Below are 25,000 nucleotides of genomic sequence, written 5' to 3'. Positions count from 1 at the left end.
GGGAGTGTTGCAGAACACAGAGAATACAGATCCCCAAGAGTGGTGATGCAGGTAGACATGCTGGAGAATTTGTAGTGAATGACACAGCCATGGGGAGTGTTGCAGAACACAGAGAATACAGATCCCCAAGAGTGGTGATGCAGGTAGACATGCTGGAGAATTTGTAGTGAATGACACAGCCATGGGGAGTGTTGCAGAACACAGGCAGAGAATACAGATCCTCAAGAGTGGTGATGCAGGTAGACATGCTGGAGAATTTGTAGTGAATGACACAGCCATGGGGAGTGTTGCAGAACACAGAGAATACAGATCCCCAAGAGTGGTGACGCAGGTAGACATGCTGGAGAATTTGTAGTGAATGACACAGCCATGGGGAGTGTTGCAGAACACAGAGAATACAGATCCTCAAGAGTGGTGATGCAGGTAGACATGCTGGAGAAGGATGGTGGAGTATGGCATGGTTAGATGGACTAGTCTGGCATAGAGTAGATGGGCCAAAGGGCTTGTTTCTCTGCTCTCGTTCTCTGTCACTCTCTGTGTGAGACGTGTCAAAATGATGAGGGGTACAGACAGGGTAAGTGCAAGCAGGCTTTTCCACTGAGGTTGGGTGGCACTACAACCAGAGGTCATGGGTTAAGGGTTTGATTGTAAACTTCAAAGTAAATTTATTATCCACCTTATAGAACACTGAGAATCATCTTCTTGCAGGCATACAAGAATTGCCATCATAGTGTCAACGAAAGACCGCACCAGCTGGGGCGTTTGACCAGTGTGCAAAAGACAACAAACTGCGCAAATACAAACAGAAAGAAATAATAATGTATAAATAAATATCGAGAACATGAGATGAAGAGTCTTTAAAAGTGAGTCCATTGGTTCTGGGAACAGTTCAGTGTTGGGGTGAGTGAAGTTATCCCCTCTGGTTCAGAAGCCTGATGGTTGTGGGTAATAACTATTCCTGAACCTGGTGGTGTGGGTCCTGAGGCTCCTGTACCTCCTTCCCGATGGAATCAGTTCAGAGTTGAGGTTATCCTCACTGGTTCAGGAGCCTGATAGTTGAGGGGTAATAACTGTTCCTGAACCTGGTGGTGTGGGACCTGAGGCTCCTGTACCTCCTTCCCGATGGAATCAGTTCAGAGTTGAGGTTATCCTCACTGGTTCAGGAGCCTGATAGTTGAGGGGTAATATCTGTGCCTGAACCTGGTGGTGTGGGTCCTGAGGCTCCTGTACCTCCTTCCCGATGGCAGCAGCGAGAAGAGAGCATGTGCTACTGGACAATAATCATTGAGACAGGTTACCATATTCTTGGTCGCCAGTATAACTGAAGCCTGCTTGAAGCAGGTGGGTACACTAGATTGCTGAAGCGAGAAGTTGCCCATCTCAGTGGGCACAAAGGTGAAATGTTGAAGGGGAACGTGAGGGGGAACGTCTTCACTCAGAGGGTGCTGAGAGAGCTGCCAGTGCAATATGAGCTCGATTTCAACGTTCAAGAGAAGTTTGGAAAGGTACAGGGATGGGAGGGATACGGAGGGCTCTGGTCTCGGTGCGGTCGATGGGAGTGGGCAGATGAACAGCCTGGCACTGGGTAACTGTCCTGTTTCTGTGCTGTAGAGTTCTATGACTGTATGACCACGTTAGGGCTGCACAGAACATTGGGGAGAATGCCGTTGAAAGACTGTGTCCAGTTCCGACCATAGAGAGGATGCCATTCAGCTGGAGAGGGTGCAGAAGTGATTGGCAAGAGTTGTACTGAAAGTGTGAGAGAGGACGGTCCTGGGCTGTGTTCTGTAAAAAGGAGCCCAGCAAGGAAGAACAGATAGCCTTCACAGAATGCCAACTCTGTCCAGACGGTGTGACGGGAAAATGTCTCAGCATTCGCCACAGGCAACGCGGCACAGGTGACAGATGTGGATTGGGTTGGGGAGATTCAGACCAATTCAAGTTGCACTGACATTCAACGCAGCCTCACTGTGACTGCCACACCTATAGAGGATGCAGAGAGAGAGAGTGTGTGGGCATCACAGCTTACCAGAAAATAAAGGAACCCAATTGGGCCATTCAGCCCATCGAGTCTGCCTCACCGTTCCATCATGGTTGATCCATTTTCCTGGTCTACCGCCCTCTCCCGGTAACATTCCATGCCCAGACTAACCAAGAACCTATCAGCCTCTGGCTTAAATACACCCAATGACTTGGCCTCCACAGCCGCCTGTGACAATGAATTCCACAGATTCTCCACTCTCTGGAAAAAGAAATTTCTCCTGATTTCATTCAAAATGAACATCATTCTATTCTAAGGCTGTGCTCTCTGCTTCGAGACTCCCCAATATAGTAAACATCCTCTCCACATTCACTTTATCTGTGGCTACGTCCACACTACGCCGGATAATTTTGAAAATGCTAATTTCGAGTAAAAATGACAGGCATCCACACTAAGCGTTTTTCAAAATAGCTCTCCCACTGTAGGAAACATCCTCTCCACATCCACTCTATCTGTGTCCTCTGGTCCTAGACTCCCCCACTATAGGAAACATCCTCTCTACATCTACTCTGTCTGTGGTCCTAGACTCCCCCACTACAGGAAACATCCTCTCCACATCCACTCTATCTGTGCCCTCTGGTCCTAGACTCCCCCACTATAGGAAACATCCTCTCCACATCCACTCTATCTGTGTCCTCTGGTCCTAGACTCCCTCACTATAGGAAACATCCTCTCCACATCCACTCTATCTGTGCCCTCTGGTCCTAGACTCCCCCACTATAGGAAACATCCTCTCCACATCCACTCTATCTGTGTCCTCTGGTCCTAGACTCCCCCACTATAGGAAACATCCGCTCCACATCCACTCTATCTGTGCCCTCTGGTCCTAGACTCCCCCACTATAGGAAACATCCTCTCCACATCCACTCTATCTGTGTCCTCTGGTCTTAGACTCCCCCACCATAGGAAACATCCTCTCCACATCCACTCTATCTGTGTCCTCTGGTCCTAGACTCCCCCACTATAGGAAACATCCTTTCCACATCCACTCTATCTGTGTCCTCTGGTCCTAGACTGCCCCACTATAGGAAACATCCTCTCCACATCCACTCTATCTGTGTCCTCTGGTCCTAGACTCCCCCACTATAGGAAACATCCTTTCCACATCCACTCTATCTGTGTCCTCTGGTCCTAGACTCCCTCACTATAGGAAACATCCTCTCCACATCCACTCTATCAAGGCCGTTCAATATTTGGCAGGTTTCACTGAGCTCTCCCACCCACATCCTGCAAATTAACCTTTAGGGAATCCTGGACAACGACTCCCAGGTCCTTCTGCAGCTCAGATTTTTGAAATTTCTTCCCGTTTAGAAAATAGTCTGTGCTTTAATTCCTTCTCCCAAAGTGCATGACCATACACTTCCCGAACTGAGACCACTCCAGAGTGGAGAAGCAACACCTTATATTGTGTCTGGGCAGCCCCCAACCTCAACTGATCACTTTCGATCTCTCCTCTCAGTAAAATTTTTCCCCTCCTCCTTTCTATCCCCCACTCTGACCTTTTACCTCTTCTCACCTGCCTATCACGTCCCCCTGGGTCCCCTCCTCCTTCCCTGTCTCCCACGGTCCACTCTCCTCTGCTATCAGATTCCTTCCTCTCCAGCCCTTTAACTTCCCACCCACCTGGCTTCACCCATCACCTTCAAACTATCCTCTCTCCACACCATTTTGTTCTGGCATCTTCCTCGTTCCTCTTCAGTCCTGAAGAAAGGCCTCAGCCTGAAACGCCGACTCTTTGTTCATTTCCATAGAGGCTGCCTGACCTGCTGTTCCCCCAGCATTTTGTGTGAGTGTTGATTTGCATTTCCAGCATCTGCATCATCCATCTGCCACTTCTCCCACTTTTGCCCATTCTCGTAATCTGTTTCAGTCGTTCTGCAGCCTCTCTGCTTCCTCAACACTACCTGACCCTCCACCTATCTTCAAATAGTCCGCAAACTTGGCCTTAAAACTGTAAGTCCCCTCATCCAAATCATTGACATACAGTGTAAAAAGAAGTGGTCCCAACACCAACCCCTGCGGAACACTGCTAGTCACCAGCAGTCAACCAGAAAAGGCTTCCTTTATTCCCACAGTTTGCCTTCTGCCAATTAGTGAATGCTCCATCCATGCTAGTATCTTTCCTGTAATACACAGCCCACATCTAAGGCACGTGTCACCCTATTCGTCTTGGAGCTCCAAGCTAACAAACAGGGCTGGTTGTTGCTGCTTGCTTTCAAAGAGCGCATTCCATGGTATCACAAGAGATTCACCACGCACACCGTGCTGGAGGAGCTCAGCGGGCAGGCACCAAAGCAGGGAAATAAACAGTCGACACTTCGGTCCTCAGCCCAGAATCATGGCTGTCTGAAGATTAAAGATTAGCTTTATTTGTCGCATGTGCATCAAAACAGCAAAATATACAGTGAAATGCATCAACAACCAAAACCATCCAAGGATTGTGCTGGGTGGGCCATGCTTCCGATGCCAACATACACGCCCACAATTTACTAATCCGAACCTGTACGCGTTTGGAATGTGGGAGGAAACCGGAGCACCCGGAGGGAACCCACGTGGTCACGGGAGGAGTTATATTTTCACAGACCATTGCTCTGAGCAGTAAATTTTTACACCGCCTGAAAGCTGTGCGGGGCTTCAAATGTTTTTTTTTGTAACATGCATACTATGAAAATTGAGAAATCACATGCTTTTGGTTTTATTTATCAATTGAAGGGTGTAATGAGATATGGTACAACAAAGAAAATCTTTTGCATTTTGTAAACTTTCTCTAGCTGCGTCCAATTCCAGCTGGTTGGCAACAAAGGTACGTGCGTAGGAGCATTTCAGTTACCGCATGGCCTCAACCTCGCACATCATTGAGGGAACAGTGTCTTCCACCACCTACCGGTACCTATCCTGCAGGCTGACACCACTAGTTCTGGGCTGCCACAACTGGGGCCTTGGCGCACCGCAGGGATCAATGGCAGGGTTTTAGTTGGATGTCATTAGCTTGGAATAGCATGGTGGGCCGATACTTTCTTGTGTTTTATGTTTTTTACTGTTTCTGACATACACTCAGTGCCCACTTTATCTGTACACCTGCTTGTTAATGCAAATATCTGATCAGCCAATCACACGGCAGCAACTCAATGCATAAGAGCATGCAGACATGGTCAAGAGGTTCAGTTGTTCAGAATCGGGAAGAAATGTGATCTAAGTGACCTTGACTGTGGAATGATTATGGGTGCCAGATGGGGTGGTTTGAGTACCTCAGAAACTGCTGATCCCCTGGGGTTTTCAAGCACAACAGTCTCTAGAGTTGATGTGGTAAACAAAAAGTAACATCCAATGAATATCAGTTCTGTGGGTGGAAACACCTTGTTAATGAGAGAGGTCAGAGGAGAATGGCCAGACTGGTTCAAGCTGACAGTAACTCAAATAACCACACGTTACAACAGTGTTGTGCAGAAGAGCATCTCTGAACGCACAACACGTCGAACTTTGAAGTGGACGGGCTACAGCAGCAGAAGAGCATGAACTTTATTAGGTACAGAAGATCTGTACAGTGGCCACTGAGTGGACCTGAAATGAGTTTTAATGAGTTGGATGAATCAAGGAGGTTGACTCAGAGAGGTTGACTCAGGCTACAGTGCGATACAGATCAGTCGGAAAGTGAGGTGGAGCGTTGATAGATGGAGTTTAATCCCGAAACGTTTGAGGTTATGCACATTTATTTATTTAGCGATAGAGCGCAGAAAAGGCCCTGCCCGCCCTTCGAGCCATGCCACGCCACTCCAGCAACCCCTGACAAACCTGATTTAACTGAACCTAATCACGGTACTTCTTTGGGCGGTGGGAGGAGACGGGAGGACCCGGAGAAAACCCACGCGATCCACACGGACGACGTCCAGAGACTCCTCAGAGAATTACAGCCCCGAGCTGTAACTGTTTTGCTATGGCGGCCGAAGGCTTTGGGAAGGTGAATTATTATGACTCGTACGGGAAGGAATGGGTTGAGACCAAGGGGTCTGAGTGCGTACGTGCTCGGAAGTGGTAACACAGGCAGTGAAGAAGGTGTCCGGGACGCTTGTCTTCAGGGAGTCTCAGAGTTGGGATGAATCATGGGCTAGGCCGCACTTGGAGCACTATGTGTAGTTCTGGTGGCCGCTCTGTGGAAAGGAGGCTATTGATAATTATGCAAAGGCCAAGCATTGGAGGACACACCACAAATGAACAGCGCATTGATAATGTCTCCTCATACGGTCATCCAAGACTCTGACGGATTCTAGAGAGTGCTTTCTGGCTGACTGCATCACTCCTTTGTCTGGAGGGTCCGAGGAAAAGGGTTGCCAGAGGCAGCAGAGGGTGTAGATTCGGCCAGTTCCTGACGGACTCAACCACGGGCACCACCGTAGAGTAGTGATTAGCGGGGCACTATTTGATTCCGGACTTCGGAGTTCATTTCTGACGCTGTCTGAACATTCTCTCCGTGACCATGTGGGTTTTTCCCATGGTCCAAAGGTGTATGGGTCAGTAGGTCATTGTAAATTGTCCTGTGATTTGGCTAGGGTTACCGATGTGGATTGCTGGATGGTGCGGCTCAGTGGGCTGGATGGGCACCTTCAAAAGGCAATGACTCAACAGGTCTGCGTTGATCATTAAAGACCCTCACCATCCGGGACTACCATCAATGAGGAAGTACAGGAGTACAAAGACCCAAGGGAGGGGTGTGGGACGGGGGGCAGAGAAGGAGTGTCAGGGGCGGGTACAGTCACACCCAGCTCTGAGACTCCAGGCAAGGTCATTTGATTCCAAACAACTGGTTTATTGATCATTACAGAATGTCTCTCTGGTGCTTCCCGCTCCCTCCCCTCTCCCTTCCCCTTTTCCCAACCATGATTCCCCTCTCCCTGCCCCTTCCCACTCTCAGTCCACAATAGAGACCCAGATCAGAATCAGGTTTATCATCACTCACACATGTCAAGGAATTTGTTTTTTTTTGTGGCAACAGTACCGTGTAATACATAAAATTACTACAGTACTGTGCAAATGCCTTGGGCACCCTAGCGATATATAAGCACACACATACATTATATATCAATATATAGATGTACAGCCTTTTGCACAGCACTGTAAACAGATAAACAAACATAGCCACAGCAACACGTCAGTGATAATAAAGCAGACGGTGATGTGGATGAGGCCAGGCCAGGAGCAGGGACTGCAATTGATGAAGATGTTGGGGTGATGGTGGTACCTGTGAATCCCTACCCTGAGCTGACTGGGCTGCCCTGGGTAATGGAGATCAGGCAGCGGCGTTCAAAATCCTTGCTTTGGGAGGGTAAACAAGGAGAAAGCCATCGACAGATGGCTCAATAAGAACCAATTCTAAATTATTGACAAATGGGCCAAGGGGAGACTTTGTTCCGCAAATGGACTATAACAATCTGTAATGCAGCACCTAGTGTTCGAAAGGAAACTGAATAAATATTGATAGTGAAAATTGTTCAGAGCTTTGGCAAAATAAATAAATGGATTATTTTTAGGACGGGCTTAATTCAGAACTACCTGATGAAATGAACACCTCCCTCTTCCCTTCCAGCCAAATGAGAATTTACAGGTCATTTTGTACTTCCAGAGAAAAGGGTCATCCCTCCTGGCTTGGCGAGATGAAATTCGCTTCCATCATTGCTCCACAGTCTCTTACAGAGAAACCAACGTCAAAGATGAGACGAGTACTGTGGAGCCCGGTGACTGAAGGCATATGACTCAGTGTCAAGTAAATGTGAGCTGACATCAACGCAGCCCTTCCTAAGTGTTTGAAGGTCACTGGGTATCGGTGAAAGTGAGTCTGATCGATGATCAGAGTCTAATACTCCACAACTGCCAGACACTTCTGCATGAAAACATTCAAAAAGTGACATTTTGGGCTTTCGAGGGCTTCCACTTTAAATATATTTTCCGAATGCTTCACGCAGCAGGGCTGCAGTGCACCTTGGCCCTACAGAGTAACGGAGCGCGGGATGCCGTGCAAGAATTTATTATTTATTGAGATTCAATACAGAACAGACCCTCCCAGCACTTCGAGCCGCATCACCCAGCAACCCCTCACCTTCATCCTAGCCTTATCCTTACAACGATGCATGTAAGCTCAGTTTCAACATTTATGAGAAGTTTTGATAGGTACACAGATGGTAGGGGTGTGGAGGGTTATGGCAAGCCGTTGGGAGTAGGCAGTTTAAATGGTTTGGCACAGACTAGATGGGCCAAAGGGCCTGTTTCTGTGCTGTACTTCTCTATGACTCTGTGAATCTACCAACTGGTACATGGCCAGAAAGCGGGGCGCCAGGAGGAACCCGTGTGGTCACGGGGAGAACGTACAGACAGCAGTGGGACAGTGGAGATTTTTTTCCAAGGGGGGGAATGGCTATCACAAGGAAGTACAATATTAAGGTGATTACAGGAAAGTAAAGGGGGGGATGTTAGGGGTAAGCTCTTTACGCAGAGAGTGGTGGGTGTGTGGAACACCCTACCGGGGCAGGTGATACTCTCAGGCCTGGGATAGTCACATGGATGATAGGAAAATGGAGGGCTATGTAGGAGGGAAGTGTTAGTTAGATTGATCTTAGAGTAGACGAAAAGGTCAGCACAATGTTGTGGACCGAAGGGCCTGAACTGAGCTGTAGTGTTCTATATTCTGTACTCTATGTAAGGGAGGGTGGATCATCAAGGGGCTGAGCTGATAGGAAGGTTTGGTGAGAGCAGAGAGGGAGAGAACGTCTCTGCTTGTGGGCGAGAGTATAGCCAGAGGCTGTCGATGGCAGGAGTCATGGAGAAATTCAGGGGAAATGTCCCCAATAGGTTGATTATTGTCACATGTACCGAGGTACAGAGAGCTCAGACAAGTATGTGAGGGAAGGGGGAAGGGAACAAGGAAACAGGGGAGGGGAATGGCAGAGCACAGAACAGACATTGGAGAGGGTCCAGGGGAGGTTCAGAAGGATGAGTCCAGGAATGAAAGGGTTGTCATACGAGGAACGTTTGATGATTCTGGGTCTGTACTCACTGGAATTCAGAAGGATGAAGGGGGGGATCTCATTGAAACCTTTCGAGTATTGAAAGGCCTAGACAGAGTAGATGTGGTAAGGATGTTTTCCATGCTGAGGGAGTCTTGGACAAGAGGGCACAGCCTCAGGATAGAGGGGCACCCTTTCAAAACAGAGATGTGGAGAAATTTCTTTAGCCAGAGGATGGTGAATTTGTGGAATTTGTTGCCACAGGCAGCTGTGGAGGCCTGATCGTTGGGTGTATTTAAGGCAGAGATTGATAGCTTCTTGATTGGACACGGCATCAAAGGTTACAGGGAGAAGGCCGGGGAGTGGGGCTGAGGAGGAGAACGGATCAGCCATGATTAATTGGCAGAGCAGATTTGATGGGCCAGATGGCCGAATTCTGCTCCTACGACTTATGGTCTAACAGCACACCACAGGAACAGGCCCTTCGTCTCATCAAGCCTGTGCTAACCAAGCCAATTTTAAGTAAACCTATCAGCCTACACGAGGTCTGTTACACATCCAATCCAACATTCCCTCTGATATTTTTTACAGCTCTGCGGACCAGCCATTGCTCTGAGCAGGAAATTCTGACATGGCCCGAAAGCCGCACAAGACTTTAAACATTTCTCTTTTCAATGTTCAAAGATTCGAAGTACAACTATCATTAAAGTATATATGGGGTGTTCAACCCTGTAACTTGTCCTCCTGCACACAGCCACGAGACAAAGAAGCATCATGGAACTCGTCAAAGAAAACACCAAAAAACCTAATGCACAAAAAAAAGAACAAATCGTGCAAGCGGCAAAATAACGAAGGCACTGAGTACTAAACATCAAACCACAAAGTTCTCAAAACAGTTGCGGAATGTTCAGTTTGGTTCAGTCTAGCACTGTGACTGCAAGGTAGTGTTGTGAACTGTCTGCAGGAAGTCGCTGTTACTTGCTTTGGTCATTAGTGCCATCTTGGCAGAGCAGCAAATCAAACACACACAAACCACAACTCATAACACAAGTAAACGACATCAGGCAGTCAAAACAACTGACAGGCACAATGGCAAAAGTAAAATGTTTTGATTAGACGGCGTCGGCGTTCAGCGGGCTGGTGGTTTATTAACAATGAGCTTCCATTCTGTGTCAATTGTTACAATTGAAGGGCACTTAAGAAACTCTTAGATAGGCACATGGATGATAGAAAAATGGAGGGCTATTTAAGGGGGAACTGATCATAGGTTAAAAGGTCAGCACAACATTGTGGTCCGAAGGGCCTGTACTGTGCTGTAATGATCGATGTTTTATGTTCTATATTAAGCGTAACCATATAAACTTGAGCCCGTACTGTGAGACAGGTTCAAGGTTACAATCATTGTCGCAACAACGTGGTTAAATACGATCAAGAGCTTTCAACTGTACTTGATGCCACTTGCAATTAAAGTAAGTTAGACAGCCTGAGTCTGTAGCTATCGATTGAAACAGGGAACAGAGAAGCAGGCACTGCACACGGGGATGTGGGTATACATTATTTAAAAGCCCGTCAGCATTGTCAGAAGCCAGAGAAAGGATGTTGCCGGCCAAGCTGGGGAAGTGACCTGAGCAATCGGGCAAATATGCCTGCCACAATTCACGGATCAAGTGGGAGATGACAAAGAGAATTCTAATAGCATGGCTGCGTCAATTCTTTCTCATTATCCTTCTTTTGCACTCTTAATGTATTTTTGCCTTCTGTAGTAATTTTTATGTCAGAATCAGAACCGAACCAGGTTTAGCCTCCCCATCATCTTCAAGGAGCAGTGCCTCAGAAAGTCGGCGTCCATCACTAAAGAGCCCGTCACCCAGGACATGCCTTCTTCTCATTGCTACCATCAGGGAGGAGGTACAGGAGCCTGAAGACCCACACTCTCAACGATTCAGGAACAGCTTCTTCCCCTCTGCCATCAGATTTCTGAATGGACATTCAACCCACCAGCGCTAGTTTTTTATTTCTATTTTTGCACTACTTACTTAATTTAACATTTTTAATATATACAGTACTATGTAGGTATATACAGTATATCTATTTAGTGTGCCTAAGACTTTTGCACAGTACTGTATTTGTCAACGTGGAGTGGAGAGCGAGTTTGTAAATCTGGCGGGAGCAAAGGATGTTGGGAATGGTGAGGGTGGGGCACCGTGGGAGGGGTGTGGGATGGGTGACAGAGAAGGAGTGTCGTGGGGTGGGGGGTACAGACACACCCAGCCCTGAGACACCAGGCAAGGTCATTTGATTCCAAACAATTGGTTTATTGATCATTACAGAATGTCTCTCTGGTGCTTCCTGCTCCCTCCCCTCTCTCTTCCCCTTTTCCCAACCATGATTCCCCTCTCCCTGCCCCCTTCCCACTTTCAGTCCACAATAGAGACCCAGATCAGAATCAGGTTTATCATCACCCTCATGTCATGAAATTTGTTTTTTTTGTGGCAGCAGTACAGTGCAATAAATAAAATTACTACAGTAGTGTGTGAAGGTCTTAGGCACCCTAGCAATGTGTATATATACTTCTGCACAGGATTGAATGGCACCCTGAGATTCATTTTCTTGCAGGCATTTGCAGGTTTATAAATGTCTACAATAAGATTTATGAGAAACTATAAATAGCAAAGACAGGCAAACAACAAACGTGCAAAAGAAGAGAAATCATGTAAATAGTAAATAAATAAATAGTAAATAACTAATACTGAGAACATGAGTGGTAGAGTCCTTGAGAGTCAGTCTGTAGGTTGTGGAATCAGTTCAGTGTTGAGGTGAGGGACGTAATCCCCTCTGGTTCAGGAGCCTGATGGTTGAGGGGTAATAACTGTTCCTGAACCTGGTGGTGTGAGACCTGAGAGATATTGAGAATGAACTCTGGGTTGAAGATCTTGAAGCCACAATCTTTTGGAAAAGAGAGAGGATGATCTTCTGTCAGCCTTGACAGACAGCTGAGGGAATTGTCAGATCGGTGCAGGGCCCTGGTCAAACGGCATGGTGTACGATTCTGCCCAGTGAAGTGGGGAGATGAACACACTGGAGAAAGCCCAGGGAGGCTCAGTAGAGAGCATGTAATGGGGACCAGCAGGAGTTGAGAGCTCTGATGTTGTACAGCATCTGGACAGGACCTCTCAGACGGATTCCTGATCCTGACAGCATGAGACAAGATAAATCCTGCCTCGCATTCTCCCTCAGAAGGAGAGAGATTAGACCTTCCTCTAGTTCCGTTCCGCGCAGACCAACCATTACCCTGAACAGGAAAATTTTACACGGCCTGAAAAATGACAATAAAAGAGGACTACGTCCCTTCATAATCTAAAAATGTGCGGCATTTTGTTGTAATATGTATATGATGAAAGTTGAAATGTGCGTGGGAGCATTTCAGTTATTGCGTGGCCATGCACCCATGCAGCTGTGAGGGAACAGTGTTCCGATCCCTGTCTGTTCTTGGGCCTCTCTGTCGGCCTTTCAAATATTGTCTGTGTTTATACCAACTACCTCAGCAGTGCCTTCCAGGCACCCACTCATGATGTAGAAAAACTTGCTTCAGACATCTCCTTTAAACTTGCCCCATTAATATGCCTTCTAATATTTGAAATGACCAGCCAGGGCAAAGGACTCTGCTGAGAGACTCTACCTGCTCCTCTCATAATTTTATAAGCCTCTATTGATAAGCTTGATCATTAAGGTTGATATAGCTGGGGGTGGAAGTGGGGATAAATTCACACTGGTTAGCTGGGGGTTAGAGATACATCTCTACCAAAGGAGGTTAAGGTGTCCCTTCACTCTGCTAGCCTGCAAGTCATCCTTGGGCAAGGTGTACCACCTGCTTAGCCCCCCCCCCACCCACCGATCAGGGTCCTGGGAGCAGGTGGTGGACAGTCGTATGAGATCACAAGTCCTGGTTACGTGACCACTGACACCAAGCAGACAATCTCTGAAGGGTATTGATAATGGCTGGGGTTACCCGTCTTGTAAAGACACTGCCCAGAAGATGACAATGGCAAACCATTTCTGTAGAAAAATTTGCCCAGAACAATCATGGTCGTGGAAAGACCATGATCGACCTATGAAAAGCTCCCAATGGCGTGCATCTCAGTTAGCCTCTGAGTACCAAGTTCACCTCCTGGCCTTCACAGGCTACAAAGCCTGGTGGAACCTTCTCTACTGACAGGCGAAGTGCTCAGAGCAGTAGATGGGATAATGTCCTTGCCTTGAGAGGAATGAAGATCAGATCTACTTGTTTCCCAGGGGATTCATATTTCCGTCGTTCTCTGGTTCCTTCACTCTCCCCTGACAAGTGTGAGTGATGATAAACCTGATTCTGATATGGGTCTCTTTTGTGGACTGAGAGTGGGAAGGGGGCAGGGAGAGGGGAATCATGGTTGGGAAAAGGGGAAGCGACGGGGAGGGAGCGGGAAGCACCAGGGAGACATTCTGTAATGATCAATAAACCAATTGTTTGGAATCAAATGACCTTGCCTGGTGTCTCAGGGCTGGGTGTGTCTGTACCCACCCCTGGCACTCCTTCTCTGCCACCTGTCCCACACCCCTCCCACGGTGCTCCACCCTCACCATCCCCAACATCCTTTGCTCCTGCCAGATTTACAAACTCGCTCTCCGCTCCACGTTGACAAATACAGTACTGTGCAAAAGTCTGAGGAACCCAAGCTGAAGCCTCTTGCAGAGTACCCGTATGTGCTGTAAACAATTTGAGTGACAGAACAAGGGCACTGAGAGCCCTGTTATCCACCCTGGTTGTGAAACACTTGTCATCCTAACGGTGAAAGTCTAGTGCAGTGTAACTTGGAGGTCCTTGTAGGAAATTTGCTGAAGGTAAGCATTCAGGAGTAATGGGCAAATGCAGGGGAGATGCAGTACAGAAAGAGGCCCTTCCGCCAATGGCTTGTTGGTCTTTATTGCGAGAGGATTTGTGCAGAAGTATAAAGGCATCGCACTGCAATTATTGCAGGGCAAGAAGCACTGCGAATAAGTCTCGTTTCCCTAAACAAGGAAGAACAATCTAGACACAGAGAAAATTCAACGGGGGATCACCGCAGGGTGTCCAAGCAAGGGCAGTTCTGATGGGGTGCGGCCACAGCCATCCAGGGCCAAAGGATCAGCCTACACTCGAAGAAGGGTTCGCTCAAAGCAGAACTCACTGGGCAGACCTGGCTCAGTACAGTAGGAGCACAAGACAATAAGATATAGGAGTAGAAGTAGGCTATTCAGCCCCTCGAGTCTGCTCCACCATTCAATCATGGGCCGATCCAATTCTTCCAGTCATCCCCACTCCTCATACCCTTTGATGCCCTGTCTAATCAAGAACCTATCTATCTCTGCCTTAAATGTACCCAGTGACTTGGCCTCCACAGCCATTTGTGGCAACAAATTCCACAGATTTACCACCCTCTGACTAAAGTAATTTCTCCGCATCTCTGTTCTAAATGGACATCTTTCAATCCAGAATTTGTGCCCTCTTGTCCTAGACTCCCCTACTATGGGAAATAACTTTGCCATATCCAATCTGTTCAAGGAATTTTAACATTCGGAATGTTTCTGTGAGATATACAGCCCAAGAGCTGCCAGGCATTCCTCATACCGTAACCCTTTCATTCCTGGAATCCTTCTCGTGAATCTTCTCTGAACCCTCTCCAATGTCAGTACATCCCTTCTAAAATAAGGAGCCCAAAACTGCACACAATACTCCAAGTGTGGTCTCACAAGTGCCTTATAGAGCCTCAACATCACATCCCTGCTCTTATATTCTATACCTCTAGAAATGAATGCCAACACTGCATTCACCTTCTTCACAACCGACTCAACCTGGAGGTTAACCTTTAGGGTATCCTGCACAAGGACTCCCAAGTCCCTTTGCATCTCTGCACTTTGAATTCTGTCCCCATCTAAATAATAGTCTGTCCATTTATTTCTTCCACCGAAGTGCATGACCATACACTTTCCAACATTGTATTTCATTTGCCACTTCTTTGCCCATTCCCCTGAACTATCTAAGTCTCTCTGCTGACTCTCTGTTTCCTCAACACTACCCACTCCTCCACCTATCTTTGTATTGTCGGCAAATTTAGCCACAATCCCATAGTCCAAATCATTGACATACATCGTAAAAAGCAGTGGTCCCAACACCGACCCCAAATCCATTAACCCCATAGTCGAAATATTAAATTAAATATCTCTCTGGTAACATATGTTGTCCTCTAGACCTCACCATCTCCCTGCTCATTATGATCTTGCACCTTGTTGTCTACATGCACTGCCGATGTAGTCTTTGATGACGTACCAAATCTCCTTGAGCTCTGAATGCAATATAACCACCGTTGTGATCGCTTCAATGTGTTGTAGATGCTCTGGGAACTTGACATTGCTCCTCATTTATACCACTGACTCCTTGATAAGGACTGGGGCGTATCTCTCGAGTTCCCTTTCCCAATGACCACATCAATCACTGACATTGTTTCGACAGCACTCAACCAGCCAACCTATCTCACTCCTCTATGCCACCTCGCCACCACCTAAAGTTCTGCCACCCACAGTTGTGTCACCGGTGCCCAGCCACACAGCCATGAGTGCAGAGAGAGCAGAGCAGTGGGCTAAGCACACGTCTCCTGGTCCAAGACAGGCACAGTGAGGTTAACACTAAAGCAGGCTGCCACACCAGAGAAGTAGCACTACCTGTGCAGTCTGCCCTGTCGTTTGCCGACTCTCCCAGGACAAGTCCTTCACTAACTCCCCACTCCTTGTTAGCTTACTCACACTCTGTTGCTCCTGAGTCACCCTGAGCTTTCTCCTGAAATATTTGCCATACACACCAAAGGAGAAGTATGATATTTTCATACTGATACAGGGGAGACCATTCAGCCCGAAAGCCTATGCTGGCCTTCACATCAATCCACTTCACCCACTTATGTCCACTCACACACCCTTTCTGATCCCATTGTCAGTCATTACATAAAGCAGAGATTTTCAGCTGCCATTTCACCTACTGCCACTTCTCTGGGGTGTGGGAGGGAACCACACAGACCAGGGGAAATCCACAGAGTCACAGGGAGAATGTGCAAACTCCACACACACAGACACACAGACACACAGACACACACACACACAGACACACACACACACACACACACACACACACACACACACACACAGACACACACACGCACACAGACACACACACACACACACACACACACACACAGAGACACACACATGCACGCGCGCACACACACACACACACACACAGACAGACACACAGAGAGAGACACACACACACACACACGCAGACACACACACACACACACAGACACACACACACACGCACACACACACACACACACACACACACAGACACAGACACACACACGCACACAGACACACACACACACACACATACACACACACACACACACGCACACAGACACACACCCAGACACATACACACACACACACACGCACGCACACACACACACACATACACACACACACAGACACACACACACACACACACAGACAAACAGACAGACACACACACACACACACACACACTTTGGACTGAAGCGTCACTCTGGAGTTTGAGGAAGTGGTACTACCTGCCGCATCGTACAGCCCACCCAGTCTTTTCCACTAACCAGACCAATCACGATTTGCAAAATTTGAGATTAATTCAAATAAACAAGTGCTCTTCCTTCAGCTGCTGATATGGGGCTTTGTTCTGTAATACTGACAGAGAATTCCCTCAGGAACAGTAATATTCTGCTATTAATTGACAAAAGGGTATGTGGCAATCCAGATGAAATTTAATTAGTGTCGAACTCTGCTGCATTACCAGCCTCTTCAGATTTATGCCTTATCTCCACTCTGAAAGCAACAGTTACTTTCCTGTTCAGAGGATTATTCTTCAAACCTGCATCACACACAATTAGTGCTTTCCTCTCTTTCACTGCTGTTCACCTTGCCTTGGTAATTTCACACTTGGCTCTGTCTACATCACTCGCCTATCAGCTGCTCAAAGATAAAGGGAGCGGCAGACGACTGGGTCTCTGCCTTCCAGACAGACACTTTGGCACTGTGCTTAAGGTACCCCACAGTATACATGGGAGCAGAATTAGGCCACTCAAGCATCGAGTCTGCTCTGCCATTCCACCAGGGCTGATATATTATCCCTCTCAACCCCAGTCTCCTGCTTTCTCTCCCTAACCCTTGACACTCTGACTAATCAAGAACCTATCAACCGCTGCTTTAAATATACCCAAATCTGGGACTGAAAAAGGCCTCTTTAGATAAAATTAAAGGAGACTGGGAAAAGGATTTACAGATTTTCATATCTGAAGAGGGCTGGAAGATTAGTTTAAGATTGATAAATTCTTCATCATTATGTGCTCGTCATTCTTTATTACAATTCAAAGTGGTACATAGAGTTCATATGTCTAAAGACAAGCTCTCTCGTTTCTACGCAGATATTTTCCCCTACTGTAATAGATGTACTAATGGAGTGGCCACACTAATTCATATGTTTTGGACATGTCTGAGCCTTGAAAAATTTTGGAAAGATGTATTTCAAACTTTTTCTGTACTTTTCAATGTTAGTTTTAAGCCCAATCCCTTGACTGCCATGATTGGTATTATAACCATATAACCATATAACAATTACAGCACAGAAACAGACCATCTCAGCCCTTCTAGTCCATGCTGAACTCTTACTCTCACCTAGTCCCACCGACCTGCACTCAGCCCATAAACCTCCATTCCTTTCCTGTCCATATATCTGTCCAATTTAACTTTAAACAACAACATCGAACCTGCCTCAACCACTTCTCTGGAAGCTTGTTCCACACAGCTACCACTCTCTGAGTAAAGAAGTTCCCCCTCATGTTACCCCTAAACTTTTGTCCTTTAACTCTCAACTCATGTCCTCTTGTTTGAATCTTCCCCACTCTCAATGGAAAAAGCCTATCCACGTCAACTCTATCTATCCCCCTCATAATTTTAAACACCTCTATCAAGTCCCCCCCAACCTTCTACACTCCAAAGAATAAAGACCTAACTTGTTCAACCTTTCTCAGTAACTTAGGAGATGAAACCCAGGCAACATTTTAGTAAATCTCCTCTGTACTCTCTCAGTTTTATTGACATCTTTCCTATAATTCAGTGACCAGAACTGTACACAATACTCCAAATTTGGCCTTACCAATGCCTTATACAATTTCAACATTACATCCCAACTCCTATACTCAATGCTCTGATTAATAAAGGCCAGCATACCAAAAGCTTTCTTCACCACCCTATCTACATGAGATTCCACCTTGAGAGAACTATGCACTATTATTCCTAGATCCCTCTGTTCTCCTGCATTCTTCAATGTCCTACCATTTACCATGTTGAGGATAGTGCTACAAAACTGAAGCCATCTAATTTGCGGGTATTGGCCGCTATGTCTCTCATGGCCAGGAGGGGAATCTTGCTCAAGTGGAAGGAGGTTGCCCCGTCCACTCACGTTCAATGGCAATCTAACGTTATGTTGTGCCTTGATCTAGAGAAGATTTGTTGTTCGATTTCTGATTCTAAACATGATTTTCTAATGTTATGGGGACTCTTTCTGAGTTATTTTCATACTCTTTGAACTGTTATTAAAGTATGGATCTGAGCCATTATTATTACAATATTGTATGGTGAGATTTTTTTTTCTCTTTTTTTTAACCAACCAGCTCACTTTGGGAGTGGGGGTAGATTTTTTAAAATAAAATACAGTTATTTTATTTCATTGCATAATTCAGTCTTTTTTTCTACATGATTGATTTTGAATATGGGATACTGTGATCATATTACTGCAATTTAAATGTAATGTAATTCGTATTACTTACTTGTATCCTTATGAATTTTGTATTTGTATTCATGCAATTTATATAATATTAATAAAAATATTGAAAGAGAAATATACGTAAATAACCTGGCCCCAAGAGTCTTCAGAAGCAATGAATTCCACAGATTTACCATCCTCTGGCTAAAGAAATTTCTCCTCATCTCTGTTTTAAATAAACATCCTTCTATTCTGAGCTTGTGCGCTCTGGTCCTAGACTCCCCCACTAAAGGAAACATCCTCTCCACATCTACTCTATCTGTGTCCTCTGGTCCTAGACTCCCCCACTATAGGAAACATCCTCTCCACATCTACTCTATCTGTGTCCTCTGGTCCTAGACTTCCCCACTATAGGAAACATCCTCTCCACATCCACTCTATCTGTGTCCTCGGGTCCTAGACTCCCCAACTACAGGAAACATCCTCTCCACACCCACTCTATCTGTGTCCTCTGGTCCTAGACTCCCCCACTATAGGAAACATCCTCTCCACATTGATTCTATCTGTGTCCTCTGGTCCTAGACTCCCCCACTATAGGAAACATCCTCTCGACATCCACTCTGTCTATGTTCTCTGGTCCTAGACTCCCCACTATAGGAAACATCCTCTCCACACCCACTCTATCTATGTCTTCTGGTCCTAGACTCCCCCACTATAGGAAACATCCTCTCCACACCCACTCTATCTGTGTCCTCTGGTCCTAGACTCCCCCACTACAGGAAACATCCTCTCCACATCCACTCTATCTGTGTCCTCTGCTCCTAGACTCCCCCACTATAGGAAACATCCTCTCCACATCCACTCTATCTGTGTCCTCTGGTCCTAGACTTCCCACGATAGGAAACATCCTCTCCACATCCACTCTATCTGTGTCCTCTGGTCGGAGACTCCCCCACTATAGGAAACATCCTCTTCACATCCACTCTATCTGTGCGCTCTGGTCCTAGACTCCCCCACTACAGGAAACATCCTCTCCACATCCACTCTATCTGTGTCCTCTGGTCCTAGACTCCCCCACTATAGGAAACATCCTCTCCACCTCCACTCTATCTGTGCCCTCTGGTCCTAGACTCCCCCATTATAGGAAACATCCTCTCCACATCCACTCTATCTGTGTCCTCTGGTCCTAGACTCCCCCACTACAGGAAACATCCTCTCCACATCCACTCTATCTGTGTCCTCTAGTCCTAGACTCCCCCACTACAGGAAACATCCTCTCCACATCCACTCTATCTGTGTCCTCTGGTCCTAGACTTCCCACTATAGGAAACATCCTCTCCACATCCAGTCTATCTGTGTCCTCTGGTCCTAGACTCCCCCACTATAGGAAACATCCTCTCCACATCCACTCTATCTGTGTCCTCTGGTCCTAGACTCCCCCACTATAGGAAACATCCTTTCCACATCCACTCTGTCTGTGTCCTCTGGTCCTAGACTCCCCCACTATAGGAAACATCCTCTCCACATCCACTCTATCTGTGTCCTCTGGTCCTAGATTCCCCCAGTATAGGAAACATCCTCTCCACATCCACTCTATCTGTGTCCTCTGGTCCTAGACTCCCCCACTATAGGAAACATCCTCTCCTCATCCACTCTATCTGTGTCCTCTGGTCCTAGACTCCCCCACTACAGGAAACATCCTCTCCACATCCACTCTATCTGTGTCCTCTGGTCCTAGACTCCCCCACTATAGGAAACATCCTCTCCACCTCCACTCTATCTGTGCCCTCTGGTCCTAGACTCCCCCATTATAGGAAACATCCTCTCCACATCCACTCTATCTGTGTCCTCTGGTCCTAGACTCCCCCACTACAGGAAACATCCTCTCCACATCCACTCTATCTGTGTCCTCTAGTCCTAGACTCCCCCACTACAGGAAACATCCTCTCCACATCCACTCTATCTGTGTCCTCTGGTCCTAGACTTCCCACTATAGGAAACATCCTCTCCACATCCAGTCTATCTGTGTCCTCTGGTCCTAGACTCCCCCACTATAGGAAACATCCTCTCCACATCCACTCTATCTGTGTCCTCTGGTCCTAGACTCCCCCACTATAGGAAACATCCTTTCCACATCCACTCTGTCTGTGTCCTCTGGTCCTAGACTCCCCCACTATAGGAAACATCCTCTCCACATCCACTCTATCTGTGTCCTCTGGTCCTAGATTCCCCCAGTATAGGAAACATCCTCTCCACATCCACTCTATCTGTGTCCTCTGGTCCTAGACTCCCCCACTATAGGAAACATCCTCTCCTCATCCACTCTATCTGTGTCCTCTGGTCCTAGACTCCCCCACTATAGGAAACATCCTCTCCACAACCACTCTATCTGTGTCCTCTGGTCCTAGACTCCCCCACTATAGGAAACATCCTCTCCTCATCCACTCTATCTGTGTCCTCTGGTCCTAGACTCCCCCACTGTAGGAAACATCCTCTCCATCAAGGCCTTGCAATATTCAACAGCTTTCAATGAGATTTCCCCCTCATTCTCCTAAACTCCAGTAGGTACAGGCCCAGAGCCATCAAATACTATTCGTATGTTAACCCTTTCATTCCCAGGATCAATCGCCACCCTCGTATGTTAACCATTTCATTCCTGGGATCACTGTTGTGAATTTCCTCTTGACCATCTCTAACCTTTTCTCAGAATGGGGGCCCAGAAGCCTCAGCTAGGGGCAGCACGGTAGGGTAGTGGTTAGCACAATGCCTTACAGTACAGATGACCTAGGTTCAGTTCCCACCTCTGCCTGTACGTTCTCTCCACGACCATGTGGGTTTCCTCCGGGTGCTCTGGTTTCCTCCCACAGTCCAAAGTTGTACCGGTTGGTCATTGTAAATTGTTCAGTGATTAGGCTTGGACTAACTCAGGGGATTGCTGGGCGGCTGGGTGAAATAAGATATTCTCGCAATGCTTCACGTGAGCCCCTGACTTCCCGTCCTCACCGTTGTATTCTTGTTCTCTCGTAATGAATGTGAATATTGCACTTGCCTTCCTCACCACCGATTTCACCTGCAAGTTCCTCGTTAGAGAATCCTGCATAAAGACCGCTGATTTCTGAATGTGCTCCCCCTTTAGAAAATAGTCAACGCCTTTATTCCTCCTACTGACGTGCTTGACCACACACTTCCCGACGTACTATACTGTCCTGAAATAAACCTGCACCTCCTGCCAATACAGATAATGATTGCACAGTTGCAGACACAGACTGAAAACACATCGGACATCTCAAATGTGGGCAGTTGTAATTATACCAGAGTACACAGATCCATATCCTGAATCAACACAGATATTTCAATGGATGAGTGGCTTGGCACTTCAATTGAGGATGCAAAAATTAATTTCAGTCCAATCAGAAGTCATTACATTGGTATGCACCCAATGAGAAACTACCCAATTAAAAAGCACAACACCGATATCCATCCAATCAGAAACCACAACATCTTTCCTAACCCAATCAGAAACTACAACACTCTGCAAGCCTAATCAGAAATCACAACCCGGGTATCTGGCCAATCAAAAACCACAACGCTGGTACCGATCCAATCAGAAACTGCAACACTGGTACTGATCAATCTGAAACCACAACAGTGGTAACAGCCGAATCAGAAACTACGTGGCCAGTATCCAACCAATTGGAAAGCAAAACTCTGGTGTCTGCTCAGTCAGAAACCACAACAGTGTGGTACCCAGCCAATCAGAAACCAAAAGACTAATGAAGCCAGGTTAGGAAATGCAAGACTGGTGCCATCTCTGGCCAAAACATTGAGTGTCATCTCCATCAGAGACCAGGACTGCCACAACCTGCTCTGCAAAAGAGCCGTGCGAGAAGCTTCAGGACCAGAGAGGGCCGACCAGACGGGCGCCGATGGCGACTGCCACCTGGCAATCAGAGGCAACAGGAACCACGTCACTCTGTGCCAGCAGGCAGTCAGTTCTCTCCTACATCCACCTATTCTGTCAGCAAGTGCTTGGTGTTTCAAAAAAGCCAGATTTTAATAAAAACAAAAGTCAGTTTGTGCAAGTTAAGTTTTCGGTGTGGTATGTCAGGTGGAATTGGGGAGGGCAAGAATAGTTATTTGCACACCAAGTTGCAGTCATGGCATAGAAAGCCAGTGCCTGGGGTGAGGCTGTGTCCACACATGATATGGCAAAATAACAGGAGAAGAAAATAGTGAAGAACTGGGACCCGTGGAGAGCACAGATGTTGCAAAGCACAGCGTCCATCCATTCCCCCAGAGCAGAGCAGATTGTGGGTTAATTATAACTAGAATTGTTAAATAAGGTACAGTGAGGGACTTGTCTTGCACACTCTTCCTACAGATCAGATCATTGCACAGAGTACTGAGGTAGAACAGGGGAAAACAGTAACAGAATGCAGAATTAAGTGTCACAGTCACAGAGAGAGTGCCATGCAGGTAGACAATAAGATAGAAACATAGAAACATAGAAAATACGTGCAGGAGTAGGCCATTCGGCCCTTTGACCCTGCACCACCATTTATTATGATCATGGCTGGTCATCCAACTCAGAACCCTGCACCAGCCTTCCCTCCATACCCCCTGACCCCCGTAGCCACAAGGGCCATATCTAACTCCCTCTTAAAGATAGCCAATGAACTGGCCTCAACTGTTTCCTGTGGCAGAGAATTCCACAGATTCACCACTCTCTGTGTGAAGAAGTTTTTCCTAATCTCAGTCCTAAAAGGCTTCCCCTTTATCCTCAAACTGTGACCCCTCGTTCTGGACTTCCCCAACATCGGGAACAATCTTCCTGCATCTAGCCTGTCCAATCCTTTTAGGATTTTATACGTTTCAATCAGATCCCCCCTCAATCGTCTAAATTCCAACGAGTACAAGCATAGTTCATCCAGTCTTTCTTCATATGAAAGTCCTCCCATCCCAGGAATCAATCTCGTGAACCTTCTTTGTACTCCCTCTATGGCAAGGATGTCTTTCCTCAGATTAAGGGACCAAAACTGCACACAATACTCCAGGTGTGGTCTCACCAAGGCCTTGTACAACTGCAGTAGTACCTCCCTGCTCCTGTACTCGAATCCTCTCGCTATAAATGCCAGCATACCATTCGCCTTTTTCACTGCCTGCTGTACCTGCATGCCCACTTTCAATGACTGCTGTATAATGACACCCAGGTCTCGTTGCACCTCCCCTTTTCCTAATCGGCCACCATTCAGATAATAATCTGTTTTCCTATTTTTGCCACCAAAGTGGCTAACTTCACATTTATCCACAGTAAATTGCATCTGCCATGAATTTGCCCACTCACCCAACCTATCCAAGTCACCCTGCATCCTCTTAGCATCCTCCTCACAGCTAACACTGCCGCCCAGCTTCGTGTCATCCGCAAACTTGGAGATGCTGCATTTAATTCCCTCATCCAAGTCATTAATATATATTGTAAACAACTGGGGTCCCAGCACTGAGCCTTGTGGTACCCCACTAGTCACTGCCTGCCATTCTGAAAAGGTCCCGTTTATTCCCACTCTTTGCTTCCTGTCTGCTAACCAATTCTCTATCCACATCAATACCTTACCCCCAATACCATGTGCTTTAAGTTTGCACACTAATCTCCTGTGTGGGACCTTGTCAAAAGCCTTTTGAAAATCCAAATATACCACATCCACTGGTTCTCCCCTATCCACTCTACTAGTTACATCCTCAAAAAATTCTATGAGATTCCTCAGACATGATTTTCCTTTCACAAATCCATGCTGACTTTGTCCGATGATTTCACCGCTTTCCAAATGTGCTGTTATCACATCTTTGATAACTGACTCCAGCAGTTTCCCCACCACCAATGTCAGGCTAACCGGTCTATAGTTCCCCGGTTTCTCTCTCCCTCCTTTTTTAAAAAGTGGGGTTTCATTAGCCACCCTCCAATCCTCAGGAACTAGTTCAGAATCTAACGAGTTTTGAAAAATTATCACTAATGCATCCACTATTTCTTGGGCTACTTCCTTAAGCACTCTGGGATGCAGACCATCTGGCCCTGGGGATTTATCTGCCTTTAATCCCTTCAATTTACCT

At 46.7% G+C, this 25,000-nt stretch overlaps 2 protein-coding genes across 7 annotated transcripts in view; one reads left to right on the top strand and one right to left on the bottom strand.

Annotated features, from left to right (window-relative positions):
* LOC134339598 (leucine-rich repeat and fibronectin type-III domain-containing protein 2-like) overlaps positions 1-2,702 on the top strand; it is a 31,381-nt gene extending 28,679 nt beyond the window's left edge. The window contains exon 2 of the mRNA XM_063036248.1: positions 709-2,702. Within this exon, the coding sequence (XP_062892318.1) occupies positions 709-766 (58 nt within the window). The 3' untranslated portion in view covers positions 767-2,702. The remainder of the gene's footprint in view (positions 1-708) is intronic.
* Positions 1-25,000, bottom strand: part of LOC134339794 (pyruvate carboxylase, mitochondrial-like) — a 978,567-nt gene that overhangs the window by 407,056 nt on the left and 546,511 nt on the right. The gene's annotated exons all lie outside the window — the stretch shown is intronic.

Source organism: Mobula hypostoma, chromosome 30 (genome assembly GCF_963921235.1).
Source record: "Mobula hypostoma chromosome 30, sMobHyp1.1, whole genome shotgun sequence".
Classification (NCBI taxonomy): domain Eukaryota; kingdom Metazoa; phylum Chordata; class Chondrichthyes; order Myliobatiformes; family Myliobatidae; genus Mobula; species Mobula hypostoma.
Note: the sequence above shows the minus strand (reverse complement) of the source record. Positions and strands in the feature narration are given on the sequence as shown.